The 18,434-nt window shown below is 25.9% G+C and overlaps 1 protein-coding gene and 1 pseudogene across 1 annotated transcript; one reads left to right on the forward strand and one right to left on the reverse strand.

Annotated features, from left to right (window-relative positions):
- Window positions 1-3,360: 3,360 nt before the first annotated feature.
- Window positions 3,361-3,706, reverse strand: LOC129614930 (GATA zinc finger domain-containing protein 4-like; annotated as a pseudogene).
- An 11,497-nt stretch (window positions 3,707-15,203) lies between these two features.
- Window positions 15,204-16,406, forward strand: LOC129614931 (uncharacterized). The gene has a single exon (XM_055529887.1). The coding sequence runs from the start codon at window positions 15,204-15,206 to the stop codon at window positions 16,404-16,406; it is 1,203 nt and encodes a 400-aa protein (XP_055385862.1).
- The last annotated feature ends 2,028 nt before the right edge of the window (window positions 16,407-18,434 follow it).

Consider the following 18,434-nt stretch of genomic DNA (forward strand, 5'->3'; position numbering starts at 1 on the left):
GGTAAACATATAGGATTGAATTTTAAACATAAAGAAAAAGTTTAGTCAAAAACAAAATAATAATTTATGTATGTAAAAATATATGTATGTATGTATATATCAATATATGTGGGTATGTATATATATGAATGGATTAGAATTGAAGATTTTAAAATTTTTCGTTCCAACATATGAACGTATTTACATATGAATGTATTAGAATCGAAAATTTTGAAATTTTGCTGTTGGAAAAATTAGAAATAAAATTATTAATACAACACACACGTTATTATGAATGTATACCTAGTTTTTTTAAAACTGCGGGTAAACATTTAGAAATAAGTTTCTCAAATAAAGAAAAGGTTTAGATTAAAATAAAATAATAATTGTATTCAATTAATATATGTATGTACATATGAATGTAGTTTTTCAAATAAAGAAAAGTTTTAGGCAAAAACAAAATAATAATTTTATTCAAATATTTGTATGTACATATGAATGTATTAAAATTTAGCATTTTACAGTTTTTCGTTTGGAACAATAATAATAAAATTCTAACTACATACGTACATATATTCTGTATGTATATTTTTTTAAAGCTTGCTGACGAAACGTAATGTTTAAAACAACAACAAATGAAATATTGATATTCAGATGCCACAAAACATCTGATGTCTGATAAAAGCTGACATTTATTTACGTTAAGATTAATTCGATTATGCGAACCAAAAATATGTGAGATCATTATATTTTCAAATATTATTTATTTCCCGGTTTGTGTTTCTAATATGTTAACAACGTAAAACGTAAAACGTATCATTTATTTCTTGGTTTGTGTTTCTAATTATAAAAAGTATTAAAAAAAACGTGCTTTTGTTATACAAAAATTTTTTCAGAAAATCTTAAAATAGAGGTATTTCGGGGCTAAGAAGTTCCAATGTCAAATTTTTCTGGGACCCTAGAGGCAAAACTCTACCTAATGCCTTTTGTCCTATGTCTCTAGCCCTTCTAGAAGTACCCGTACTTTTTACCACCTGAGCAGTAGCTATATATATATAATGTAAAATAGGATGGTTTTTGAAGAGTTATACGAAATATGAATGAAATATAGAATTATAAAGGGAAATTCAAGGTACTGCGTAGCCTAGTGGGTAGCATGGTAGTCTGATAGCCAGAAGATTATTGGATCAAGGCTTGCCTGGATGGTGTCATATTTTTCTTTTTTTAGATTATTTTAAAAATTTTTTATTATTTTGTTTAAATTTTTTGTTTTATTTTTTTTTTTAATACATAACAGATAAATATTATTATAAAAATTTAAAGAAAATTTCCAAAAAAAAAAATTGTTACAATAGTTAAGTACATAAATATGTATGTATATATTTTTTTAAAGCTTCCTAACTAATTTTTTTAAGCTTTCTATATGAATTGAATAATATTCAAATTTGTGGTTTGGCATATAGAAACACATAGTTGTTAAATCATGGGGGAAACATAAGAAATAAATTTTTCAAATAAAGAAAAGGTTTACGCATAAATAAAATAATATTTTTATTCAAATATATGTATGAACATTAATGTGTTAGAATTGAACATTTTAAAATTTTTTGTTCAAAAAATTTGAAATAAAATTTTAAGCAAAAACGTACATAATTATGAATGTATACCTATTTTTTTAAAACTGCGGGTGAACATATAGAAGTAAGTTTCTCAAATAAAGAAAAGGTTTAGATTAAAATAAAAAAATCTGATGTGATCAGCACATAACCGACCGCATTGTCTAGTTAAATGAAAGTGTTACAGAATATTATAAAAATGTCTGTTAAATACTTCTTTCCAATTTTTAGGGTATTAGTAGAGTTTCGCTTTGTGCTATCCGAATTCCCTGAAATACCCACCAGTTAGTTTTGGTAATGCCCAGAACTCAAATATCAAATTTCATGAAATTTCATCAATTCGTTCTGTAGATATGGTGAAAAATGTAAAATCGGCCGCAAATCAGTTTTCGAGCCCTGATGTTTTCAAAAAATTTATATGCTCATTGTTTTAATACGAGGGATTCATATATTAAATTTGAATAAACTCGGTTGGTAATTTTTCTTTATATTCATGAAAATGTATATTTGGCCCGTAGTAAACGTCTAGTTGCCGATGCCTGATCTTTCCAAAAAATTTACATGTTCATTGTTTTGATACGAGGAATTCATATATTAAATTTCAATGAAATCGGTTGATTATTTCTCTTTCTATACACAAAAATGTATATTTTGCCCGTAGTAAACGCCTAGTTGCCGATGCCTGATTTCTTCCAAGACAGGAATTTTCGCGGACGATCGAGCAAAGCTTATATATGAAATTTCAAGTAAATCGGTTGAATACTTTCTTCAAAATGTTCAAAAATTTAAAACAGCCCCGCTAAAAAGTGCAGTTCCCGAGGCCTGATATATTCCAAAAGTTGATCAATTCGTGCCATGGTCGTAATAAACTTACATATAAAATTTCATCAAAATCGGTTTAGCCGAACTTGAAATACACGCGTGCACACACAGACCGACAGACGGACAGACCGACAGACCGACAGACCGACGGACCGACGGGTTGCTAAAAATAGTTTAATTACACTTCCCTACTATGGAGAAGTGCATTCCCACCGAAAACTCGATATGCAAAATTTGTTGCCATCACATAACCTACCTATTGTTTACACAATACGGTCGGAAATAATAATTGTATTCAAATATATGTATTTACATATGAATGTAGTTTTTCAAATAAAGAAAAGGTTTAGGCAAAAAGTATCATTTATTTCTTAGTTTGTGTAATTATAAAAAGTATAAAAGAAAAACATGCTTTTGTTATACAAAAATTTTTTCAGAAAATCTTAAAATAGAGCTATTTCGGGGCTAAAAATTCCAATGTCAGAATTTTCTGGGACCCTATAGGCAAAACTCTACCTAATGCCTTTTGTCCCATGTCTCTAGCCCTTCTAGAAGTACCCGTACTTTTCACCACCTGAGAAGTAACTATATATATATAATATTCACCATTTTTATTTTTAAGTTTCTTTAAATTTTTTTAATTTCAAAAATGCTTTTGATTTAGAATTATGTACCTCTGATGTCGTATTAAGCCTTAACGAGGAAGTACTTAAAACGAAGAGTAAACTCTCTGTTTAAAAAAAACTTCAATTTGGGTAAGCTAGAAAACTGACACTACTAAAAGCATAATACTAATGCCGAAAGACAATTAAAGATCAATAAGATTAATATTATTCTTATTATTATTATTATTGTTATTATTATTATTATTATTATTATTATTATTATCATTATTATTCATATTATTATTATTATTAATATTATTATTATTATTATTAATATTATTATTATTATTAATATTATTGTTATTATTATTATTATAATTATCATTATTATTATGAAAATGATTACTATTACTATTATGATTATTATTATTTTTATTATTATTATTATTGTTATTATTAATATTATCATTATTGATATTATTAATATTACTGTTATTATTATTATTATAATTATTATTATTATTATGGTTTTGATTATTATTATTATTATGATTATTATTGATTATTATTACTATTATTATTATTATTATTATTATTATTATTATTATTATTATTATTATTATTATTATTATTATTATTAATATTATCTTAATTATTATTATTGTTACTATTATTATTATTTTTATCATTACTATTATTAATATTATCACTTTTTTTAATATTAGTATTATTATTAATATTCTTGTAATTATTATTACAATAATAATTATAATTATTATTTTTATTATTATTATTACTATTACTATTATTATTATTATTATTAATATAATTATTATGATTATTTATATTAATATTATAATTATTACTTTTCTTATTATTATTGTTATTATTATTATTGTTATTACTACTATTTTTATTATTATAAATATTATTATCATTATTATTGTTATCATTATTATTGTTAATATTATTATTGTTATTGTTAATATTAATATTATTTTAATGATTATGATTATTATGATAATGATTATTATTATTATTGTTATTATTATTATTATTATTTTTATTATTATTATTGTTAATATTATTTAAATTATTATTATTATTATTATTGTTACTAATATTATTGTTATTGTTATTATTATGATAATTATCATTATTATTGTTACGATTATTATTATGAATATTATTATTATTATTATTACTATTATTATTATTATTGTTATTACTATTGTTGTTACACCTATTTTTATTATTATTACTTTTATTATCATTATTATTGTTAATATTATTATTTTTATTGTTAATATTAATATAAATTTTAATGATTATGATTATTATGATGATTATTATTATTGTTGTTATTATTGTTCTTATTATTATTATTATTATCATTATTATTATTATTAATATTATTGTTATTGTTATTATTATTATAATTATCATTATTATTATGATTACGATTATTATTATGAATATTATTATTATTATTATTATTATTATTATTATTATTATTATTATTATAATTATTATTATTATTATTGCTATTATTATTATTGTTATTATGATTACGATAATTATTATTATTATTATTAACAATATTATTATTATTCTTTATATTATTATTATTATTAATATTATTATTATTATTATTACTATTATTATTATTATTATTATTAATATTATTATTATTATTATTATTATTATTATTATTTTTATTATTATTATTGTTAATATTATTTAAATTATTGTTATTATTATTATTGTTATTATTATTAATATTATTTTTATTACTAATATTATTATTATTGTTATTAATACTATTGTTATTTTTATTATTATTATTATTATTATTAATTATATTATTTTTACTATTATTATTATTTTTGTTAACATTTTAACATTTTTATTATTATTATTAATATTAATATTATTATTATTATTATTTGATTATTATTTTGATTATTACGATTGATATTAATATTATTATTACTACAATTGTTATTGTTATTATTATAATTATTATTATTAATATTATTATTATTACTTTTATTATGATTATTATTACGATTATTAGTATTATTATTATTAATATTATTGTTGTTATTATTATTATTATTATTATTATTATTGTTATTATTATTATTATTATTATTATTATTCTTATTATTATTATCATTATTATTATTATTATTATTATTATTATTATTATTATTATTATTATTATTTTTATCAATATTATTATTATTATTATTATTATTATTATTATTATTATTATTATTATTGTTATTATTATTATTATGATTATTATTATTAATGTTATTTTTATTATTACCAATATTTATATTATTATTATTTTTATTATTATTATTATTATTATTATTGTTATTATTATTATTATTATTATTATTATTAGTAGTATAGATATGCGGGTTCTAGGACTGTCAGATGACGTCAAAAATATTTTGACAGCTGAATAAGATGATATTTAGGAGGAGTATTATGAAATTGATATTTAGGAGGAGTATTATGAAATTGCAATGACGATGACGATGAAGTTGAGTTGCAGGAGGGGTTGAGTTTTAGCAGGTTGTAGGAGTGAGCGCTGGAGTTGTAGCAGGTTCTAAGGGTCGAGTTGTAGCAGGTTCTAAGAGCCGAGTTGTAGCATGTTCTAAAGGTCGAATTGTAGCAGGTTCTAAGGGCGGCCGAGTTGTAGCAGGTTCTAAGGGTCGAGTTGTAGCAGGTTATAAGAGCCGAGTTGTAGCATGTTCTAAAGGTCGAATTTTCGCAGGTTCTAAGGGCCGAGTTGTAGCAGGTTCTAAGAGCCGAGTTGTAGCAGGTTCTAAGAGCCGGAGGAGGTTCGCGGTAGGTTATAAGGGTTTGGGCAGTTGAGTTGTAGCAGGTTCCAACAGTGTCGAATTCATAAACAGGTTCTAGGAGAGGGCGGTGGCGGCAGCGGTGGCGGTGGCGGTGGCGGTGGCGGTGGCGGTGGCGGTGGCGGTGGCGGTGGCGGTGGCGAAGAACCGGGTTGTAGCAAGTTCTAGGAGGAGCGTCGGAGTTGTAGCGGCTGCTGTTGAAACCGATTGAAATTTTTTTATTTTAATAAGAATATCCTATGGTTGTCTGATGAAAGCAATTTTTTCCATTATCATAAAAATGTATGAAAATCGTTCTTTTTCGACATGAGTTTTTAAAAATGTAAAATGAAAGCTTTTGAGATAAAAAAAATTTAAAAAATATTTTTGCGGTTTTTTTTCTAGATAAGGAATTTTATTAAAACTGTATTGTAGAATGAGGGTATTAAAAAAAAAAAAATAATACGATACAATACTATATGACTGCATGAACTTGAAAAATGACGTCAGGAGATTCCCTATTATAATCACATTTTGTTTATTTTTAGAAAAAATGTTAGGAGATTCCCCATTATAATCACATTTTGTTTATATTAAGAAAAATGTTAGCATATTAAAAGTTCCTCAATGGTGTAGTGGATATAATAAATTTCTTTCTTTAAGAATTAGGCAGCTATGTAAATAATAGGTTAAGGTTCGATTCAATTTATAGCCACACAACATTGATGAACTTTTTGATTTTTCTTTTTGTTTTTTTATTTTTTAATTCTTGAGATAAGAATAAGGTTATTGAAAATGAAATATTTTGCTTTATACTTGATTAAAATGTAACATCATCTAAAGTTTCTCAATAGTTTAGGGGATAAGACAAATTTTGTGATAAGTATAAGATAATCTAAGAATGTTTTAACTTTTTTTCTTCAATACAAGTTTACCTTTCAAGCAAAGAAGACAAATTATCTTTATAATGTTTTGTATTGAAAAAATTTCACATGGTCAACAGTACTGTGTTTGTGATAAAAGGTGGAAGTCCATGAAGATTGCAAATTTCAAGATATTTTGGGATAATTTAGAAATATTTATAACACCTGAACATGGAGAAAGGCTTTGTGTGCTAAGATTAAGGAACGGCGAATCAGTTTCAGATTCACAAAGACGACTTATGGAGAAACTGAACTGGCAACATTTAAAAATTGAGGTTTCTGGTGGAGATATAATTGTAACGGGTGAAATACATTATGCCTTGAATGAATCCAACATTCGTAATAAAACACAATCTTTTTCAAGTAATTGCCCATTTGCAGATGAAAACGATTGGGAAATGATTGAACGCAATATTTCAAATATATTTCCCGATGAATTAAACCAGAATAATTTATCAACAGGATCTAGGAGAGTGAATGATTTTGAAGAGGAAGAAAATCAAAATAAAAAATCTATATTTAGACAAAGATTTGAAGAAGGTATATTATATATTTCCTCTATTGAGAATATGTATAATGAAAAGAATAATAAAGCGAAAATTGGGGAGTTTTTATCAAAACTAAGAAAAGCTCTTGAAAAATTCAATGAGCAAAACATGGATTATATGGAAAGTTTTCAAAAAGGAACAGAATTATATATATCAAAATTTTTGTATATGTGTAAAATAATAAACCAAATTAAGTACCTACATGCAAAAGAAATCAATAAATAAGAACAAACAAGTTAAATCAATATTATTTGACTATCAATTGTCGAGGTGTTAACATCATTAAAATAATAAAACAAGATGCACGCAGGTATTTATTTAATTTCATATTTATTTTTGGTTATCACTAGTGCAGCACCTACGTCGAATATAAGATTAGATGAGTCAGCTTACGGAAGTACCAATTTTAATATAGTTCTACCTAATAATGAAACTATAAAAGTAAATCTATCGGTACAATTCCTCAAGCATGTAGCTGAATCTGGAGCAACAATAGCAACAACAGCAACAACAACAACTAATATATCTTTTGATCCAGATAATTATTTGAAAGCTGACTCAGTACCGCAATTTGTAACAGTAGAAGAAGCAATCCAAGCATTTAAAAAAGATTTAATTGCAAAAGAAGTGGCTATCGGCGGAATAATACAAAGTGCACAAGTCTTCTATAGACATTTCAAACTGGAATATGGTGAAGATGAAGATATCAAAATACGATGCTCATACGATTCAAGCTTCCAAGAAAAGAAATTGAAAATTGATTGTCAAGAGTATATCGTAACTTCTGCTAAAAGACTTACAAGCAGTGGCGAACTGGAAACATATACCGCTTTTAATACTGACTATCAATCTTCAGCAGATACTATATTAGATTTACGTAAAATAAAGCAAACTTATCATAAGGAAATATCTTAAATAAAAAAATTATCATTATGTTATCTGAAAATATGTTACTAATAAAGAAAAAGACAAAAAAAAAATAAATAAATTACATCTGTTTTATTTATCCAAGAATTATGAGTTGATGGAAAACCCAACCATTTTACAAATACTTTGTCACCTTTATTTTTTACAATATTTTCAACTAAGTAAATATCATTATGTTTTGATTTTAATAATTCATATTCATAGAAACCACCTTCAATGGGTTGTCCTTCATAATCTTCTAATAAGTATGTGACGGGGTTTGTTATCTGAACTTTCCTTATCTTAAATATTTCTGTAGTCCAATTTGGTGTGTAACCTTTCTCGAAAACATGTTTGTACTTGCTTATGCGAACTGAGTCACCAATTTTAAATTTTGACGGTTGTGAAATTTTAATATGATTATATGCGCTTGACAACAGCTCCTTCGCATTATTTTGGTTTACATCAACAGGTTTTCTTTGAATGGTTCGATGTTTTGTATTATTGTATTGGTTGACTAGTTTTCTAATTATATCTATCCATTTGTAATTTCCATTGAAGCTGAACTCTTTCCACATTTTTTCTTTTAAAGTTCGATTAAAGCGTTCCACGATTGAGGCTTTCAATGGACTAAATGAAGAGTAATGATTTATTTGATATTTCATCATTAAATTTTTAAAAATCTTGTTGAAGAACTCCTTTCCATCATCTGTTTGAAGATTTTTTGGTTGACGATTAGAATGTTTAAAAATTGATTGCATTGCTTGCATGACACTATTTGCAGTTTTATTCTTTATTGGGATAGCCCATGCATATTTTGAGAAGGTATCAATTACATTTAATAGAAATTTGTATTCATCATTTTCTTTAGCATAAGCCCCCATTTCAATTAAATCAGCTTGCCACAGATCATCAAAACCTTTAATTATTACTCTTCGTCTTGGAAAATTTTTTCTTGCAGACTTGTGCAATTCGTTAACAACCTCTCTCTTGCTCATTTTTAATAAAAGTAAGATATATTTACGTATATGAAATTTATTTATTAGAAAATCTATCGTTAAAAATTTTCTCGCGATGTTTACTTTCTAAAATATTAGAAAGAACACTACCAATATTTTTGGATTTCTCATTAAATCTATAATGATCTACTACCATAAATTCCCAATATTTCCCTCTAGCTAATCTATATGCTGTATTCCATTTGTATAGTATATACACTTTTGGCTTCAAATTAAAAGAAATCCTTTTGTTTTTCTTTTTTAATTTATTTTTGTCTTCTTCTATAGCAGAATCTGACATGATTGCATATAATAAAAAATTAAAATAAAACAAGGTATATATATATTTTTGATTTTATTACCTTAATTTTATTACTTTATTAACTTAGTTTATAATACATAGTTTGTTATATCATCAATTGTACTAAATTCTATATCCCAAGAGCTTAAAAATTCCAGATTTGGTGTTCCATCGTTATTTAATCCATGACATACCATAGCGTAATCTCCGGTATTAAGATATATTAGCATATCTTCATCCATATTAACGAATTTTCTTGGAAGACGTATCTTAAATATTTTCTCTTCATGAGATAAAATTAAAAAAATTCTAACCCCATCAAAAGTCATAATGCGATAAGCTCTCAGAATGATGAATATTTTTTCTCTATGCTCAAGTATTTGAAATGAATGAAGTTGAATTTTATTATTTATTTCATTTAATTTTTCCATAATAGAAGTATCATCTTCAATGCTCATGATTAAGATGTTTTCATGTGTAGTGTTTTTAAGGAACTAAATTAATATAATAATTTTACATAGATAAATATCGGCTGCTAATTATTTCCTTTGTATTCTTTCGTATAGTTTTATTAATTTCGCACACTTTATCATAATATTATCAGCTGAAATGCATGGACAAGTTTCAGGTACTGAATCCACAACATCTGAAGAATATGGACAAATATTCCAATGAAAACCATAATCTTCTGTTTCTATTTGCATTGAATTTTTGAATTGCAACAAAAATTTGTAATGTTCTTTTAGCTCATTAGAATGTTCTTCTAATAAAATGTCATCATATTTTTTAATAAAATTATTCAATGCGTATCCGAATTGTGGTATATCCATGTTTTATGAATGATGTCTTAATATGAACTAATGTATTATTTGATTTTATTTTCTGATTTATTAGATATCTGTTTAACATGATTCATTTATCTATTTCTTTCTAATAATTTTATTCGGAGCTCAAGGTTATTTAAATGTTCTGCGGTTTCAGTATTTACGAAATTCATAGTGCTATCTATTTTCTCTTCCATACTTTTCCAAAGAAATTTATTTTGTGTTTCAATTCTATCTTCAATAAAAGTTTTGATCTTATCATCTAATTTAGTTAATTTATCGCTTAAAATTTTCAGTATATTATGTTTTAGATTTTGAATTGAATTATCTAAATATTGTACTACAGATTTTAACTCCTGATCAACAAATTCTTTTGTAGTAGTATCGTTAGGATTAATCGGCTCCCTAAGATTTATTAATTGTTTATTTTGAATATCATAATCTCCATTTAAATTTATTTTAAAGAGAGATAAAGTAGGACTTTGTCTTGGAATTTTATATGTTGCACCTTGAATATGTCCGAATTTATCGATAGTCATTTTGTGAATGATAATGATTTTTTTATTTTCTTAATTTATTCGATTATATCAGCTTCTCTTAGTTCTTCAATTATGGAATTGATTTCATTATGATGATTATTATTACCAGCTAATTGGGATGCAACTAAAAGCCTTAATCTATCTACCAGCTCATTTGGATCTTCCCAGTGAACATACTGAACTGGATTTTTAGAGTAAATCATGTTAGTTGTGTGTTTAGTTAAACCTTTTCCTATTTTTTTAGCTCTTGTATTATATTCATGTTGAAATAGTTTACTTATAATATTTTTATATTTAAAACCCTTATTCCCTTTAATTTGATCTAATGAATCAAAATTTTTTCGGTGTGCATTTGTTTTCTCTAAAATTTTTCGAAATAGCTGTAAATCATTTTCGTTATAGTTTTCTGGATGTAATTTATATATTAATTCGTGCAAACCTACAGTTCCCTCGAAAATCTCCTCACCAATTATTATATCGTTTGTTCTTTCATCAATTCTAAATATAGATTTTCCTAGTTTCCAGTTGTTCGAGTTATGATCAAGATAAGGTCCATAACTCTTATCAAGCTTTGAGCTACTGTTGTTATGACTCTTTATAGGCGTTAATTGTGTAATTAATGTTGAATCACTAAACTTTTTATTTTTGTTTAAAGTGCTTAATGTACTGGTATTAGGTGATGATGTAATAAAACTTTCAGAAGAACTCTTCTCTTGTTTTGCTATGTTTGTGTAATCGTTATCAGTTTCTTCTTTGATTTCTGGCTTAATATAATCAACCGGATGTTGCAATTTCACAACATCCGTTAATTCTTTGATTGGAGCAACAATTGGTTTAAACGTCTCTTCTAGAGATTGCTCTTGAGTAATTCTTCCAGTTTTTAATGCGTTGTATTTTCTTTTTAAATCTTTTCTAACTTTAATTAAATCTACTAAAACTTTTTTATTCATAATATAGCGAATTGAACTATAACTAATCTCAATTAAACTGATCTGATCTGATGTGAACTGATCTGATCTGATGCTGATCGGTTGCTGATCGGTTGCTGTTCGGTTACTAGTCGGCTATTGATCTGTTATTGAACTGAGCAGTTAATGTTGTTTACTAATATATATATTTATAATCTTATAAATTTATCAAAATTCTTTCTATATAAACCATTATTTAAGGGCTTATCTTTATTAATAAGTAAAAACCCATATGTATCTTTCCAACAACTTGAACATAAATTTTTAAACTTATCAAAAGACATATCTGTATTAACATGATCATTATAAATATGTCTTAAATTTAGATCATCTTGTTTGAATGCGATGATAAAATTTGTATTATCTCTTATTAAATGTTTAGGAATTCTGGTATAGGACTGACATAAATAAAAGCTATCAACATCTTGATGGCGACCCATGCAAAAGTAATTTCTTATATTATCCTGCTTATCGCACGCAACATCATCGAATATGAATATTGAATTTTTTAATGAAGCTGATGGATCATTTACATCTGAATTATTTGAAAATTCATTATAGCTCATCCCTTTAATAGGTTTTATTATTTTCTTTAAGTATTCATACTTTGGCTGATGCAATGATTTTGAATATATGTATAGATTATGAAATTTGAGACCTTTTGGATCTAGTAGCATGCTTAACATAATATTAGTTTTGCCACAATTAGATGGTCCTACAATTAATCCTCGTATACTAACTGGAAACATTTCTCCATGCTTCCACTTTTTCTTATTTTTTGATTGCTTATCATAGTTCTTTACTTTGACTGCATCGTGGGCTTTTTCAAACTTCATTTTTAATTACTGCTGAAAGTTTATATAACACTATATTATATATTCTAATGCATTCACACCTGAACCGCATTCAAAGAAGGTATAAATATGTCTATTAACAATCAGAAACAGATCAGTTATAAAAAGACTGCTAAAAAGGGTAGAGGAATCTTGAATTCTCTTATAAATAAATTACCATTTGAAGCCCATCTACCGGGCTATAATTATTGTGGACCGGGTACAAAACTTCAAAAGCGATTAAATCGTGGTGATGAAGGTATTAATCAGTTAGATCAGGCCTGTAAGGAGCACGATATTGCATATTCAAAAAGTAATACTATAGAAGATAGACATTTTGCTGATAAAAGATTAGCTGAAAAAGCTTGGTCAAGAGTTAAAGCAAAAGATTCAAGTTTTGGGGAACGAGCTAGTGCATTATTAGTTGGCAACGCAATGAAAGCTAAAGTAAAACTTGGTATGGGTTGTTCAAGAAAAATAAGAAAAAAGAAGCCATTAAGTAAAGTGATCCGGGAAGCTAAAATAGCTATTAAAGGTTATAAACCTGAAAGACAAAAGGATGCAGTAAAAATTGCTCTAAAAGCTGCAAGAAATCTAAGCAGGGATCGAAAATCTATAAAACTTCCACGAGTTATTCGAGTTCCTAAAACTGGTGGCATTTTACCATTAATACCAATATTTGCAGGTCTTTCAGCTGTTAGAGCTCTTGCAGGTGGTGCTGCTGGAATAGCTAAAGCCGTTAATGATGCTAAAAGTGGTAGAAAACTACTAGATGAAAATGTACGTCATAATAAGACTATGGAAGCTATTGCTTTAAGTGAAAGAGCATTGCACTTAAAACCATATAAGCAAGGACTTGGATTATATTTAACACCAAAAAACCGATAAGCTTGCTACCTAAAAGAGCTCTAACTGATGTAGATATAAATCATTTTGGAAGAAAGTATTTGCATTATTTTCGTGGAGTTTTTATGAGAGATTATCTTCCTAAAACTAAACCATGGAAGCGTGAGTGTGGCATCATAAATTTGGATGATTCTATCGGTGATGGAACTCATTGGGTAGCATATTATAAGAATTTAAATGATATTAAATATTTTGATAGTTTCGGGAATTTACAACCACCTAAAGAAGTAATAAAATACTTAGGTGATAAAATTTCATTTAACTACAACATATATCAAAAATTTGATACATATGATTGCGGTCATTTATGTTTGAATTTCTTAATAAATACAGAATATTATAGAAAGTAGAAAAACAATAAAGATAATAACAAAAATAAAAACATTTTTTTTAATATTTATGTATTATAAAAATTCTTTTTTCGTTTTTTAGCGCCACTGATATGAGAATTCTTTGATAATGTATAGTTTTAAATTTCTTTTTACTATAATCAAAAAAAAAAAAAATACTCATAGTGTAACATTTACATAAAGTTCAAGGTTACTATTATTTTAACATATGTTTTTAATTTTTTTTCTATTAACATGAGTTATATGATTTATGTATATGAATAGTTTTTATTTAATTAATTAATTAGAGAATGCATATGATAAATGTCATATAAGGATACTGCATATTCATCTTTGTTTTATTGATTAGAGAAGAGTCATGTCAGTAACATTAACTTTAACAGGTAACTCTTCTGTTTTAACAGCTGAATATTTCCCCGCTATAGAGTTGAGTGGGCAATATATTTGTGCATTAGTCGATTTTCAAACATATAACTCTATACCAAATATTGATGAGGGAAATAATAAATTTATTTATGATGATAAGGTTATTCATATTCCTACAGGTTCTTATGAAATTGAAGATATCGAAAAATTTCTTAAGAAAAAGTTGGAAATATATGATACAAAAGTGGAAAAACAGAAACTTATAATACTACCTAATAATAATACCTTAAAATGTGAGATTTATTCAGAAAAAGATATCGATTTCACACAAGAAGATACAATTGGAGGATTGTTAGGTTTTGGTAAAAGAGTGCTAAAAGTAAATATATGGCATTCATCAGATGCACCTGTTGATATAAATAAAATAAATATTATACGAGTTGAATGTAATATTATACAAGGGACATACATTAATAATCAGGAAGCACATATTCTTCATGAATTTTCCATTGCAGTTGCTCCTGGCTATAAAATCATTGAAGTTCCTAAAAATCTTATCTATTTACCTGTAGCAACCAATCGAATCAGTTCAATAACTGTAAAACTAGTTGATCAGAATAACAATTTAATTAATTTTCAAGGTGAAACTATAACAGTACGATTACACCTGAGATACCAGCAATATGATACTATATAATAACATTGCCAATTTTCCATCATTTAATAGCACATCAGTGTTAAAGCAGAGCAGAGCGCAATCACCAGGCAGACAAACATTAAAATTAACTAATATTAAGCGTACACTAACAGTATACAATAAAGAATATTTAAAATCGATCGGTTACAAGTTGAAGAAATACTAAAATGGATAATCTATTTTTAAATCCTGCAATCGATGAGAGTACAACAAGTGCGCACTGGCATACATATTCACCATTTTTGAATTCATTTAATAAAAGCGATATTATACGCATACAGATACAAAATCAAAATTTAAACATTTTACCTTCTACCAGTTTACTTTATATTGAAGGTACTATTAAAAGAGCTGATGGCAGTGAAACAACTAAAACAAAACTTATAAATAATGCTATTGCATTTTTATTTGATGAGATACGGTATGAGTTAAATGGGAAAGAAATTGATAACAATAGAAATGTGGGTATAACATCATGCTTAAAAAATTACATTTCATTAAACAAAAATGAGAGTCAAGCACTTATTAATGGTAGCTGGTCACCTGAACAACCAATTCAACCACAAACTTTATTTTTTAATTATTGTATTCCGTTAAGAAGACTTTTAGGATTTGCGGAGGACTACAAAAATATTGTGCCGAATGCAAAACATGAAATAATTTTAACACGTTCAAGATCTGATGATAATTCCTTTCCTTGCTCTGATGTCAATGAGAAACCGAAAATTCAACTGACCAAAGTGCAATGGAGAGTACAGCACATCAATTTAACTGATACGCTGAAATTGAACCTGTATAGGAATATTACAAATAATGCAAAAATAATGCTAGCTTTCAGAAATTGGGAATTGTATGAATATCCATCGTTACCACAAAATAGTAATCATCATATTTGGAATGTAAAAACAACAACTCAATTGGAAAAACCACGTTACATTATTTTTGCTCTGCAAACAGATAAACTTGACCAAGTAACGAAGGATCCATCAAAATTTGATCATTGTAATATAACTGATATAAAAGTTTACCAAAATTCAGAATGCTATCCGTATGAAGACATGAATTTATTTTTTGAAAGAAATCGTTACGGTATTGCCTATGATGAGTACACAAGGTTTCGAAGTAGTTATTACAATTACCCTATATCTGAAGCTTTATTAACATTAAAGGAATTTAAAGAAAAAGCTATGATTTTGATAGTAGATACTCGTTATCAAAATGAAAATCTAAAAATGGGACCGGTTGATGTTCGAATTGAAATGAAAAGTTCAACTGCAATACCCGATAAAACAACGGCTTATTGTCTTATGCTGCACGATAGATTAGTAGAATTCACACCTTTGACCGGTGAAGTTAATAAAATCGTTTAATAAAGTAAAAAGAATAAAAATGGATTACGTTATAATCGATGTACAATGCTTTAAAGATAACAATAATAACTTCATATTAAAAGAAATTGCTATTCTTTCATCAAATGATGAAATACAGCATTTTATTATAAAACCTGCATATGGTTATCATATACTTACATCTAAAACTAAGAATATAAATAATTGGTTAACAAAAAAACATCATGGATTTCGATGGTCGGATGGTCAAACGCATTTTTGTGATGTCATCAATTTTTTAAAGATTTATATAAATAAAAATAATACAATCATATATGTGAAGGGTGAAGAATTGGATTAATAATATTTTAAAGCATAGTAATACATATGATTTGGGGTCCAAACATGATTCAACAAGTTTAAAAAAATTGAAAAATCAGCATATTTATTATTCAAAAAAATGTTCTTATAAGCATATTGGTATTTGCGCTCTTGAAATGTCTACTTAATAAAACTGTTAATCTAAGCAATTTTATAGTATTTAAGAAACGAGAACGACAAAAATTCAGTTATTTTATTTACGACTTTCAATATCAAAAAAACAAAATCAATATGGATAAAAAAACCAAAGATTACACCAAATTGCAGAACACATCTACGGATTCGACAAGAAGATGGAAAGAGGAAATAAAACAACAATACCGGAAAGATACCGGTGAAAAGAAAAATAAATGATATTAATTATGTAATTAATTAATTAATATATTATATAAAACACTCATTATATAAAATTATGTTTTCAATTTTTATATAAAACATATTTCTAAAAATATTAAAAAGCTTTAAAATAAAAAAATTGTATTTTTTTTCCCCCTCAATAGCGCCACTGTTATGAGAATTCTTTGATAATGCATAGTTTTCAGATATCCCCTCTCACACATTTATATGAGTAATATTGAAATTATCATAGAAAGTTAGATAATTTAAAAAAAGAAAAAAAATATTTTTTTATTCCCTTTTACTCTTTTCGTATAAAAGATTTTTTTAAGAACAAGTTTGTTAGGGATTTCAGAGAGATAAGCCTGCAAAAAGAAAATAAAATCTGAAATAAGATAAAAAACCTGAAATCACATGCAAAAAAAAACTCCTGAAATAACATGCAGAAAAAAACCTGAAATAACATGCAGAAAAAAATAATAAAAAATATTTGTTTATTTTTATTTTAGTTTTATTTTATTTTTTTAAAAATTTTTTGTTTTTTCGAGATCAAAAATGACCTCGAAAAATTTATCTTTACATTTAATTATTTTAAATCCATAAATAATTTCTTGATTTAGGATTTTTTTATTAATTTGATTTATTTTTTTATGCGAATGTTTATTCGCATAAAATGTTGGCATGTAAGTCAAAAAATCTTCTGTTTCAATTTTTACCGTATCTTTTTTCTGCCCCGCGGCGTCTTTATAAGATGATTTTTGTCTTTCTAAAGACAGAATCTTAAATTTTTGCCCATGTTCTAGGGTGCTGAAAGATGTATATGGTTTAATTTTGTTCAAGTCCTGAACAAGTTCTACTAAGTCGGTGCTGTCATCGCTGCTCTCGCTTGGAGATCTCATTCTGATCCTTTTCGCCATTGTATAAAATATTACTTTAATTTTTGTATTAAAATTACTTTAATTTTCTGCTTAATACTGACATAATTTTTCTAATTATTTCCGAATTTATAGGAGAAATAAAATTGTTAAGAGGATGTATGCGGTTTTATGTTACCGAAAATTTAACATAACTTTAATATTATCGTAATTATTTTTAAGGTTCTTAAGAATTAGAATTAGAATTTACTACGAAACGAAGATAAAATTGCGTAATAATTTATGTTTACTTCATTTTTCTATCGGTAATAATACTTAAGTTTTAAAATTTTAAAGAGATATCTGAGGTTTTAATATATCAGGTCTAAAATAGCAACAAGCTCAAATAGCAACAAGGTCAAAGAAATGGAGGATGTATGCGGTTTTTTAGTACCGAATTTTTCTATATAATTTCAATTTTACAGTAATATCATATATT

This window comes from Condylostylus longicornis, unplaced genomic scaffold (assembly GCF_029603195.1).
Source record: "Condylostylus longicornis isolate FDR11 unplaced genomic scaffold, ASM2960319v2 ptg000128l, whole genome shotgun sequence".
Lineage (NCBI taxonomy): Eukaryota > Metazoa > Arthropoda > Insecta > Diptera > Dolichopodidae > Condylostylus > Condylostylus longicornis.

What these genes read in the sequence shown, in the direction of transcription:
- LOC129614931 (XM_055529887.1), top strand. Translation starts at nt 15,204, where the DNA reads ATGGATAATCTATTTTTAAATCCTGCAATCGATGAGAGTACAACAAGT.